General features: G+C 45.6%; 1 protein-coding gene across 2 annotated transcripts; it reads left to right on the top strand.

Annotated features, from left to right (window-relative positions):
- The first annotated feature begins 4,452 nt into the window (after positions 1-4,452).
- On the top strand, positions 4,453-12,024 carry LOC129602397 (sialate O-acetylesterase-like). Of its 2 annotated transcripts, none has more exons than XM_055501404.1 (6): positions 4,453-4,898; positions 8,225-8,400; positions 10,324-10,534; positions 10,625-11,087; positions 11,414-11,524; positions 11,692-12,024. In XM_055501404.1, the coding sequence occupies exons 1-6, from the start codon at positions 4,673-4,675 to the stop codon at positions 11,972-11,974; spliced, it is 1,470 nt and encodes a 489-aa protein (XP_055357379.1). In that variant the 5' UTR covers positions 4,453-4,672; the 3' UTR covers positions 11,975-12,024. The 2 variants fall into 2 exon arrangements, with proteins under 2 accessions (XP_055357379.1, XP_055357378.1); XM_055501403.1 differs by having other exon boundaries at positions 11,414-11,606.
- Positions 12,025-13,038: the final 1,014 nt, after the last annotated feature.

Below are 13,038 nucleotides of genomic sequence, written 5' to 3'. Positions count from 1 at the left end.
CAAATTCATGAGCTTGGATCTCCAGTATCGGCGGCGTGGGAAGTTTATGTTCCGCGAATTGTGCGTTGAGTACAGTGCGTTTCTCTTCCCATTCGATAATATCTTCTTCTAAGGCTCCGGTCAGGTTGATTACCGCCTGGCATTCTTCCCTGGTTTGGCGGATCAGGTCATCAGTTCTCGCTACGACTTTTCCAAGTTCAGCCATTATTCCGACCGTCCTGGCCTCAAGGACGTGTTGAATGCCGGAAAACCAGGTTCGGTACTTTTGTCTAAGTATACCAGAGGCCGATGCCTCTGGTATCGGGATAGACTTTAATATCCCTTTGATTGGTTCCAGCCGGGTTGTCCGTACCTTGGCCATATGTTGTTCTATGGCGTTGTGGACTTGCAGCTCCGTGACGAGGCTTCGTTCTGTGGCCGAGCATTCTGGGCAAAACGAGGGTCCGGGGATAATCGGGTTAACCGTCCGATTAATCCAAGCCGTGCTCGTGGCCGTGCCCGATGCCTCTGGTATCGCAATAGGCTGCACTACACCCGAAGATGGGTTCTGCTGATCCTCAGTGGGGATCGGCGCCCGGGTGAGAATAAACTTGGAGTGCAAGTAGTCGCATCCAAGTAGGATGGAACATCCGAGTTGTTCGGTTGAACATGGAAGGTATGGGGTCTGGTGTATCCTTGCAACGTTACCGGTACGGGGCAGCAATGGGTCACCATGAAGGCTTATTTTCCGCCTACATTGAGTATTTTGGAGAAGCACCCCATGGATTCGAGTTTGAGGTTGTTGGCCCGGCAGAAACGCTCCTTCTTTAGGGATGTTTCGGCACCAGTGTCCAACATAGCCATAGTTGTGGTGGGTCCAATCTGGACTTCATGGGTCCATGCCCGGACTACTTTAGGTCGTCCGGAGGATGCGTGCGGTTGGAAAGTTACCTACTTCCCGTATGGTAACTTCCATCGGAATCAGGGCTGATTCACCGGGGAAACTAATGATGTCTACGCGCGGCGGTTGAAGAGGTTGCTGGACTGGTCTTGCTGAGTCTACTCCGTCTTGTGGGTAGACAACCAATGATCCAGATGCGTCCGAGGCTCGGTTGCGTCGGATAAGTCGTTCAGCCGGAGATAATCGGCCAGGGGAAACCTCATTAACCGAGTGTTGCACCTCCGGGCGGTTAGCTGCTCCGTCCATCAGTGATTCGGCTGTTTATACGTTCTTCCATGGATGATTCACTCTCTCGGAGTATCGACAAGTTATACTGCATGTTGAAGAACGTGCGCGAGCCGGTTACAGTTCTCGCTGGCTGGCGCTGGAAGAGGTCCGCTTCCTCCGGCCGAGAGCAGACGGGTACTTCCAATGCGACTGATTCCCATCCCTCCGGAGTCTTTGCTCGTACGGCGGGATCTTCCGTCCTTTCGACGGGCCGTCTTCCCCGATGGCCTACCGGTGACGAATCGGATGTCACTCTGGCATCCTGTGGTGTTGCGGTCCGGCGTCCCGGTTGTCCGCTAAGCCCGGGGTTCGTGGTACCTAATTGGACACTGAACCCTGCAGGCGGCTCGGTGACGCTTCTCGTCCCAGCCGGTCGGTTCCGACTTCCTCGGCCGACCCCTCCGGCTCCACTTCTCGGGGCGGGTGGAGCATTCCGTGCTCCTGCCGATCGGGCCCAAGTTCCTGGGCCGATCCCCCTGGGTACCTCTTCTGGTCCGGGAGCCGCATTATCGGTGCTGCGAGGTTCGGTTCGGTTCTCCGAGTTTCCGAACGGGGGAAGTCCAGTGCCTGATTGGGCTACCGTCCCCGCCGCCAAGATTCTCGCAGCTTCGCTGACCATTGCGGAGGCTGAATCCAACTCAAAGTTCCGAGTTGTGTCCAAAGGGTTGATCCTGTTAGTAGGGTTATCCTTATCCGGTGGTTCCGTTGGATGACGGAGGTCGAACAAGTCATCGGAGCTTACCTACCTCATGCGTTTCCCTGGGACGTTCCCGGGGACGGCCCGCCAGCTACCGGTGAAAACCCGCCCTGGCTCCTATTGAGAGCCGGGGAATGCGGCAACTGCGGCCGTTGGCCTGGTGGCGGTGTCGCCAACGGGGAACGTCCGCAATTCTGACGGGTCTCTGCGCCTTCTTGGGCAGGATGTTGATTTCCTCCGCGGGCATTCTGCTGAGGGGGGGCGCGGTGGCGGCACAATGTTCGCGTAGTTCTGATTCGCCGAACCCAATGGCCATCCGTTATCGTATCGGTACCTTCAATCTTGGTACCATCTCAGGTTTGGGTTATCTGGCTCCCGGAGTCCGACATACCCACAACTGGCTTGGTTGTGGTTGTCCCACATGCAGTGAGGGCACGAGAACGTTCCGTCCTGTGTCCACTGCAAGAACTTTGCTTCCATCCGATCTACATACGTCGCTAATTGGCGAGCCTCCTGCTGTGGTGTGCGGGGTTGCCGTTGGGCATTCTGCGCCTAGCCATATCCGCCTCCGCGTTTGCCGAAGTTTCCGCGGCGACTGCCACGTCTTCCGCCGGAGCCGCCATATTGTGTGGCTCCACCGCGTCCATATCCGCCTCCGGAGCCATACCCCTGGTTCTGAGGTTGGCCGTAACCGGAGTTCTGGCCGTAACCCTTTTGGGGTTGGCCAAAGCCTTGTTGAGGCTGACCATAGCTTGGGCTCCGAGGCTGGCTGTAGCCCTGTTAGGGCTGGTTATAGCCGGAGTAACCCTGGCTCTGAGGTTGACTCGGTTGCCCGCTATTTCCATAAGCGGGCGGCGGAACCACGGTCCTTGTTGAGGATCCGTTAAGGTTCAACGCCGCCATCGCCGCCCAAGTCTGCTCTAAATGAGCCTGGGCTTGAGGAGGGGGTGTCGCCGGGGGACTTGGTCGATGGAGTCCCGGTTGCACATTCTGGTAACCTGACGAACTGGGTTGGATGTAACCGGGAGCCTGTTGAATCGACGGGATCGGCGTCGCCGTTCTGACGGTGATGTAATTGGTGACATTGCCGTTTTTCTCAACTTGATACATGGGCTTTCCCCATGTATAGTCCCGGATATAGTCACGAAACTCCTGCTTAGCCTTTGGCATACGGATGTCAAAGGCGGCTCGCAGGTTTGGATTCGTGATGTTTGTCCGCAGGTAAAAGACGGCCAGCACATCGCTCAGGTTGCCTCGTTGTTTGAGGTTGATGATGGCGTCGTAGTACTGCTCCGAGGTCTCTTGCCCGAACTTGTACTTCCGATTGCTCATGTCCGCTATAGCCATCACCTGCCTATCTGTCTCCGCGAATCGGGCTGCAAACTGCTGGAGCCAGTATTCTACCGGCCAGCCATTCTCTTCGGGTTCCAGGGCTGACTGGTTTTGATACCATTCTTCGAGCGCCAACAGCGCACTCAATATGCATGACCGATATCTTTACGAGCTCATCCAATGCCGCTCTACAGTAGTACAGGCTACTGGCGAAGCTATATATAGCTTCGCCAAAAGCCTATACTAGTGCAGAGCGGCACTAACTCATCATCCGGACCGGCTTGTACATAGTACAGTTGCCACTTGCCACTGTGCCACAGCGCGTGTTGCCATTACATTTGGGGAAAATAAATTGAAATAACTTTTTATTTTTAGTGAAACTTCTAGCAAATCTTGCCGAAAAGTCTTTCGAAGGCTTCACTAAGGACTTGACATTCCAATATGATCTACATGTATGACACGTACCGGTATTATTATGATACCGTTTGCCCATAGCCCACACCAAAATTACACGCGCAAAGTAAATTCGGAAGATTTCTTGCTCTGAATTCGAAGCCAGTATAGTAATATAATAATTATAAAGAATTTAAAATGAAATACAAAACAGTATTATACGTAAAATTGCGTTATTAAAGTACATAACATACTTAAAAACCGTAACATGAGTAGCATGGCAATCATAACAAGCATAATATACTTGTGAAGTTATGATATTACAATTCATAACTTCACAAGTAACATGCCTAACATACATAAAACCTTTTTGCACGAACGGCTCGTCATACGGCTTCCATACTCTCGGCTTCCATATTTGTTCTATGCTTCCATTCTGCTCTGTCTTTCGCCATTACTTAAGTTTTACGGCAATCAATCTCGCCTCAAAACAGTAAAATTTTCCGCTCTCTGGTCCCTACTATGTATATATATGCATCTTGCAAAGGACCACACTGAGTGTGCCTGTCTGCCCATTCAGTTTAAGCTAGGCCTTTCATTGCCATCAAATTGAAATGAATGAAGATGGCCAGGTACCGCAATAGATGTGTTGCACACGGAACAGGATACGGTGCAAGCGTGGCCTTTTATCACTACCTAGGAAATCGGTCATTTTCTCAGTATTATCTGCACACGAAATCTGTAATAAAACAGATTCATTCTTATATAAACCTAGCCGTGTTCGAAAGCAATATCCGCATAAGCCATTCGCAAAGTACAGATATGGCTGAGTTTTTGTGGTAGAATTGGCATCTGTCTATTGCAGACCACCACGTAGACAGGACCTTACTTTTGTAATTGTCGACGTCGTATTTATGTGTACCGGCACTCCATCCCCAAAACCCCAACGAAACATAAGCGATAAGCCACAAATTTGAGCCTCTTTTTTTTATTTTTGCTCCGTATCCTTTCATTTGCACGACGAACTGTTTCAGTGATTTAAGATGCTCATTTTATGCTGGACAATTTTATTGTCTGTGAATTCGGTCAGGGCGGTTCTTTTAAGAAACTACGCTCAGACTACATTCAATTTTCGACTAGCTAATTATTTCCAGGATGGAATGGTGCTGTTGTTTGATGAGCCTAGTTCGGTATTGTGGGGCTACGGACAGCCGGGAGCAAAAGCACAGGTTGTAATTTTTGGCGAATCGGTTTCCGTCGACGTTAATGGTGAGTTCATGTGTTGCTCATCCCATCCCGTTGTTTAATTATTGCAGCAATAAAAGTTTAACTATACGTATACTTTGTAGTTCTTATTTCCAACTTATACGAGCTATAAGTTTAGCTTTATTGCAAGCTAAGCTATACAAGCTCAGGTATACAAGCTCAGCCTAACAATTGTATACAAGCTTCGATCTTCGCTTATACTGTACAGTTATACAAGCTAAGCTAAGCTTTATTACTTACCAGGGCAATATTTTCGGCTCAAATTCAAAAAATGCTCCTTTTTTGTAAAAAGATAGTAAACTATCATGGTAGTACACTTTAAAAAATATTTTCATCTGCAATCGTCAAAAGGGCGTGGCTCAACAAAAATTAAATGAGTACACTACTAATTCAAGGGCGAATTTAGAGGGGGGGGGGGCACGTGCCCCTCCGGAATTTTTCCAAAAGCGGGTACTTGAAAAAAGTAAAGTGGGGGAGTACTGCTTAAAAAAGATACCCATTTTTGCAAGAAACCGACAAAGTTACTATTTTTACTTAAATTTCTAGCGATTTTTGAAGTAAAATCAACTGTAGTCTGTAAGCTTCGCGCTCCACGCGGAAGTAGCTCTTTAGTGTGCCTTTATAAATGAATTTCAAATCCCCACACGAAGGCATAGAGGTCATCCTGTTCTACAATGCAAACATGTGTTAGTAAGCGCACTTACTCATTTGCTAGTGAACCATGCTTCAGGAAGTGCTTTTCGAGAAATTCATAATTATCTGTTAATTTTTATCGAATTTCTTGTAGTTCCCGTAGTAAAAACGTGCGTCAGCTTCGCGCGAAAGTGTACCTTTTCTATAGACCCGAAAAGATTATACAGCCTCCCTTCATGCCCTTTAGCTTTCGCTGTAAAAATATTTGGAATTGTTTCTATTGTTTTTAATGGAATTTCTTGCAGTTTTGCAGCAAAATCGCTCGTTGGCTTCGCGCGAAAATAAAATTTCTGGTACAGTAATTTGTGACAGCAAACTTTGATTTTCACGAAAACTAAACCGGTTTAATTGCTTTAAAAATTAGCAGATTGATTCACCGTCTTTTGGGTTCCCGGGTTCTCAGTGCCCCTCCCGCCACAGCGAGTTAAATTCGCTTATGATTGCTACATACTATTACAATGCAGTAAAGTTAAATTGCATTTATTGCCGTAATTGTATTTTGCGGCCACTTAGCCAGACGGAGACACTTCCAGATGTCCGAAAAAAGCTTGCGGTAGCCCAGCAATCGCTGCCTAGCGCTGGGTCATAAATTGACTACTTTGTAATAGTTCGTTAATCGTAAGTATCGTGTACGTACATACGAACTGAAACAGCTTACCAACTAGCAAATGTAAATTCGAAAATTCGTAATTTTGCTGCAATGCCATCGGCTATAGCACGCGCGCAGTAGTTACGTCGACTCTCGATATCTGGAAGTCTGGAAGTATCCACGGCTGGCACAGCGCACGCAAAAGTAATATTTAATAATTTTTAATAATATTATATTTAATAATATATATTAAAAATAAATATTATATTTAATATTATATTTAATATTTAATAATATAATATTTATTAATATTTAATAATATGGCATAAAAATAATGCAATTACTCCCGATACATTGTAACTGTAAGTACAATACAGTACTACGTAGCGAAATGTACTCATTTTCAATCTTTGTCTGGCCACACCCTTCTGACGCTTGCAGATGGAAATACTTATCTTTTTAGCATACCCTACTCGTATACTACCTTTTTACAACAAGCGAAATTTTTTTAACTTGGAGGCGGAAGTAGTGCCCTGGTTAGATATTAACCATGTACGTGTACGTGATTACGAACGAACTGGACCAGTAATTAGGAGTATATAATAGTAAGCTTGCAACAATCGTAGAAATAGTATGAACGCGAGCCACTTTTATTGTAGCAACTGTTTTTGTAATTCTCGAAAGTATGAACACGGCAAATCGTAAGAAAAATGTTTTACCACAAACAATGTAAACAAATCGTTTAGCTTTAGAATGACAGAAAGTATTACAAAAACGTGATTCGGAGTGCGCGCAAGCGAAAGTTTTAGTGTATGTATCCCATTTTTGACACCATGTACCGGGCCATTTCCCTTAAGGAGGGAGAGGCTTTTCTTTCTGCAGCAGTTGTACTTTTCTGCAGCAATTGTAGCAAACTGGCCAATGGGCAATTTTGTCAGAATCATCATATGTGTGCAGCTCTAATTTAAATCCGCGCTTCCTCCATCCGTCTCCAGAGCCTGGGAGATTCACGTTCATTTCACGATACCCCAATGACATGAACATCCAAATGAGACGATCCAACGCGCAATGAGAGTTCCAGAAGTCAGCAAGACTCCACAGCACAGATCCACGTTCTTCGGCCGCATTTACCATAGAAGCAGGATTTAGGGTTTGACCGAATGCCGCGCTGATGAGATCCCTGGTTAAAAGGGCCAAACGCGAAGCGTTATAAGGGCTAGAGCCCCCAAACAGTATACTGTACTGCCGTATACGGCATACTGTACGGCACAACAGTACGTAACCGTAGAGAAAATTGGTACTGTAACGAAAGTGCCGTACGTAACCGTAAGCCAAAAACACGGTTTTACAATGGGCTTGCCGTATACGGTATACCGTACGGTCAATCCAGTTATTTCTGCCGTAACCGTACCGTAGCCGTAGGAGCCGTAAGCGGAAACCGTACGTAGCCGTACAAAAATTTTTTACTGTTTGGGGGCTCTAATAAGGGCAAGCCCCCTGATCACTTGAAGCACAACATTCAGACGCCCCAGAATGTCCCCCCTCACGGTGCATGCAGTCGCTCCCGCAGCACAGGCTCCAGCGTCCTGACGACTCCATTAGACAGACAAGAATGGGTTCCGACGTATGACTCGAGCAGTATGAAGTTGAGTAAGGAATAATGAGAGGAATAAAAGTCACGAAAAGATGCTGCGAAAACCGAGGGCAGTTCGTACACTGGAGAGTGTATCTGTAGTTCCTCTGAACAATTTGTCCCTGCCAATCTGGTTCAAACCAGAAATGGCAGGGCTCACTATTAATTCACAAAAATTCCCAAAAAATAAAAAAAACACAGAACGGTTACTCCAGACGAAGTTGTCTAGAGAAGTCGGTAGGCTTTTTGTTTGCGTATTTGCGTATATTTACATAATACTCGTTAGTTGGTAGCCTCGTCATTATAATTATGTACTAGTAATATTGCAGCAATGTATTGTTATTATGCATCTGAGTTACATTGGTTTGTGGATTACATGCGACCATGGCAGTAATACGTGTTTGATTTAATTAGATGCAGGCATTTGGAAAACGAACTTTTGGATTCATATACTGGGTGGACCTTTTGAGATCGACGTATATCAAATAGAGCGAGGCAACCGCACTGGTCATATTCGTCTCCGCGACGTTTATTTTGGAGAAGTGTTTTTGTGCGGCGGTGGGGCCAACATGGCGTTTCCGTTGGCAAAGGTCAGCCATCCTGTTATCTACGTATTAAGACAAAATTCGTAAACATAATGTAGATGCCTCAGTTTTGATGAACTTGCCGAACACTTCTCTCGCTGCACCGTGTAAAAAAACGGCTATATGGTAAGTACTTGTGCCTAATGATAACGAGCAACAGAGATCACCTTGTCCTAATCGCCGAACATTAGTAACAGCAATAGCGGGTCCTGTAATTTCCGTTTACGCAGCAGCCCTGATTAGTGATCCCTAAACACTGGTATGACCTGTGGGGTGGCTCTTTCTGAATTTCGATTGTTTCCGGATACCTGTTTCCAAAAAATTTTTTAATGACAAAGATTTTAAGCATCTAATGGCGTTTGCATTTGCACGGGATGTCGTTCTACCCGGTACAAGGTAGTTAACATTTTTTGTTTATTTGCAATAGCCACCAACAAAACAAAAACTAGCCCTCGCGGTCACACTGTTTGTAGTAAGAGGTGGTAAGGCTGGTGGTAAATTGAGGGTCTCAGACCATGGCGACCGTTCCCTTTATTCAGTGGGATTGGTCGGTGGATAGACATGCCAGCTTTTGCAGTTCTGTTCGTTTGACAGCTGGAGCGTTAGCGTTGTGATGGACAATGATAACGGTTCTGCTCTTATCTGGTCTAAGCCACTAACACTAAGATAGTGTCCCTTACCTGAAACTTGAGCTTCCGTTCACTCTACAGGCCTCATCGACGGTCAGTATGTTTCCTATAACTCAGTAGGTCTGGTTAGTGGATAGTGTAACCTTTGTGCGGTTCTGTTCATTCGACAGCTCAAGAACTTTGTTAGCATCGAGCAGAGGGTACTGGGCAAAGGTTCGGTTAAATTCCGTTCTCATATGGTCAGTGAGTTTTCATTTCATAGGAAAACTCACGGTTAGTAAACTTTCGCTTGCAAACTATGGTTAGACACTGCCTGTTTTCTCACTACCATCGAGTGGACGAAGTGCGATTTCGCCTTCCACCTAATATCAGTGCTATGTAAAGAAACTATGCAGGTAAATAGGAATACGCTCGCAAACTTTCGCTTTCGCACCCTCAAACACTTTTTCAGTTTCATATCTGTAGCTTTAATAATGATCACCCTATAACCAAAGGATTTGTACTTTATACATCGGTGTGAAAATTGTTTACGAGATATGAGGAGAATAAAATTTTAAAATGTTTGAATGCCTTCACGTGGCATTCAACTGCCTGAACTTTTTTGGTATTTAAGTTAGTTTTAAGTCTTATGTTTATTGTAGATCTAAGTGTTTTGTAATGCACAGAGAACATTGTATGAGAACGCGGAAAAGCTAAAAAGTTCCAGTGCAAAAGCGATTTCCGGTTCCGAAAACCAAAAGAAAATTTCTTCGCTTTAGAGCATTTTGTTGAAACGTGACAAAGTTCAAAATTTTTTCGAAGTTTATTTGAAAAAGTTAGTTTTTTTATTACACTATATACTCTGCATTTGAGTTTTAGCTGCTCCTCGCAACAGTGTTTTATGCAAAAGGTCTTTCAAGGTCACCTTGAATTGATGCCTGTACCGGTACCGGCATCCGAGCGATGGTCCCAGGGCAGATATTTTTGAAAACAAAATGCAGGTGGGACCCTTTTCGGACAAGCTGAGTTGGTGAAATCGGTGTTTTAATTTGCTCAGCGGTTTTTTCTAGGCAAGTTCCACGGGGCGGCCGATCATAATATAGATCAATTTCCTTGATACAATTATTTTTAGAATAGTCTGGAAACTTTCTGTCTTTCTACAAAAACATGAATTACATGAATTTTTAAATTCAGGAGTGGGTCAGTCAGTGAGCGCTGCGTCCCGGTTTCAGAATGCACTAATCGGTGCATTTTCCGAGCAACACACCGACACCGAACAAAATTAATTTTGTAAACTAATCATGGCGGATTATCGGTTTAGATGTTCAATGGTTCGGAAGAATTGGCTTCATCCTCACAATTTCCTCGCATCCGTTTGCTGCGCATTGCACCGGCATCGTCCTCCACCGAGTGGCAGGAACCGCGCATCCTTCAGAACTGGACAGTCGCCAGTCCGGATTCACTGAAGGACTTTTCGGCGCTGTGTTGGGCGACGGGCCGCCGCGTGTACGAAGATCTTCGTACAAGATTTGGTACATACCACAGAAACGTACCTTCACACGGAAGCAAATCTCTGATTAGTATTGTGCAGTTTATGTGTTAAATATTAATTTTTTGAATAGACGAGAAAGGTTCGATTGGTTTGATTGGCGCCTACGAACAAGCTGATTTTCCAGTACGCAGCTGGACACCTCCAGACAGTATCGAACAGTGCCCTGGAACTATGCCACATCCGGCAAACGATTCCGGACTGTGGAATGCGATGATTGCCCCGCTGAAGGAATTGCGCTTAACCAGCGTGATCTGGTATCAGGGCGAGGCAGATGCCACCATCAATCCTGATACGTACGGCTGTTTACTCCAGGCCATGGTGGATGGATGGAGGAAGCATTTTTACCACGATATCGCGCTGCCCTTCGGTATTGTGCAGCTGGGTACGAGGAATGCGGACACTATACCGGGAGCCACCGCCAGGTTGCGCTGGGAACAGACGGCGGGTTATGGGCAGGTGCCCAATGCAGCGCTGGTGCGCGTCTTTATGGCGTCGGCGATGGATCTGGCGGATCCGGAGTCGCCGTTTGGCTCGTAAGATAACTCTACCAGTTAATGTTCATGAACACGGAACTGAAGTTGTAACGTAACTCACCAGATCACATGTAATTTGACCTTATTGGACGAAATTACGTAATTAACCGCAATGTGCCCTACGATATTTATGTAAATCAACAGACGTTTCGTCGTTAGACGCAAAATGACTTTTTGAAATTAAGTCTGGTGTAATTTAATGTAGTACTTAACTGTATACTAATCACATGCAAAGTGACCTTCATAAAGTCAACCATATTTTATTCTGGACTTCAGTATACATGGTGTAGTATTTCAGTAACCACGCTTACCATGTGTTCGTACAGGGAACTGCCGCGCTTCAAAGAAGAAATCGCGCAGCGCTTGCTGGCTGGCATTGTATCAGTCCTGTACTACCGACACATTCCCTTTCAAGGACCCTTCCCGCAGCGTGTGCAGTTGAGTCAAGATAATGTTTCCGTGTACATCGAATATGACGCAAAGAGCAACTTTGTTTCTGACGTTCCCAATACTTTTGAGGCGCGTGTTTCAGTAATCGGGATTTCTGCCTGCATACTGCATATATGTATAATTGTCGCAAATTGATTTTCTTTTCTTTTCACAGGTATGCTGTGATCCGCTGGTACTGCGCGGGGATAGCTGGGAGGATTGCCGAGTGTGGCGCAACACCACCAGTCAGCCGGATCGGTCAGCCGGAAACGCCGTTGTTGTGTACACACCGTGTGGCGGCATTGCAGCCAGTTTTCTTCGTTACGCCTGGGCAGCGACCCCATGCGGCTACAAACGCTGCCAGGTCTACGCGACGGATTATCTGGGTGACGCCAGAGGGATCCCGGGACCGCCGTTTGTTCTGCCAACCAACTGGACCCGAGATGGCTGGAACGTAGTTTGAGGCTTTAAGCAGCACTTTATTACGTATACTGCGCATTTCATTTTTATTCAATTTGTGTGCTGTATTAAACATACGACAGTTGTTTAAACCTAAGAAACCTAAGAAAACCTAAGAAACCTAAGAAAAACTAAGAAAACCTAAGAAAACCTAAGAAAACATAAGAAACCTAAGAAACAGAAACAAGCACAGCATTTAGTGCAGGCACTTCTGAAACTGGGCTGTACGGGGTAACAGCAGACAGTACAGCACCGTCAACAATAACAACCACTACCATAATTGTAATTACGCCTGATTCTAGCGATGGTAAGGTGTGCATTATTCCACCGTCGGTTAGGAATTCTTCGATTCGCTGCACTTAATTATTTACGCATTATTTTCTGGATTCCAGTTACAGACGACCATCTAGATGGAATACTGGGTGGAATCGCTGTGGGCTTTGTCATATTCCTTCTTTTAGCAGCAATGCTACTGTACGCATGCTACAAGAGAAAACGAGAAAAACAGGTGCATTCAGTTGCAAAATACTTGCGTTATCGTCATAAATAAGACTCAATGACATAAGTGATTATAGATGCGATCGGACTTCCGGACTGGACTCGCAAAGCTAGTGCCACCCGTTGTTGTTCAACAACACGAGCATTGATCGATCAGTTTACGTAAAAAACTTATTAGTGCCGGATATTTCCAACGATAATATTTCAGTAGACAAAGTCGTCGCAATCGACAGCATGTGGCAGTAAAGATACCACGTAACACCAAAGAAATTCCAGCTTTCCTGAAAGAAGCCAGTATCTTAATGACACTGGGAAAGCATTCAAATATTGTCAACCTTATTGGCATCGTTCTTACCGGTATGCGACCTTATTGCTTCCACCATAAAACCAACATTTAGGTCTGCTGATTGCGGACAACGTTAACGCTTTTGGGGAGTATACAGACATTTTTTTGGCGAAGTGTCTCGGGGCAACGGTTTTCATTGGTACTGCAACACTTTTTAATTGGAATTGTTGCTTGGAAATGGAATTTCAGAAGTAAAACGAAATATTGTGAAAATCCTAT

Source organism: Paramacrobiotus metropolitanus, unplaced genomic scaffold (genome assembly GCF_019649055.1).
Source record: "Paramacrobiotus metropolitanus isolate TYO unplaced genomic scaffold, Prichtersi_v1.0 Parri_scaffold0000436, whole genome shotgun sequence".
Taxonomy (NCBI): domain Eukaryota; kingdom Metazoa; phylum Tardigrada; class Eutardigrada; order Parachela; family Macrobiotidae; genus Paramacrobiotus; species Paramacrobiotus metropolitanus.
Note: the sequence above shows the minus strand (reverse complement) of the source record. Positions and strands in the feature narration are given on the sequence as shown.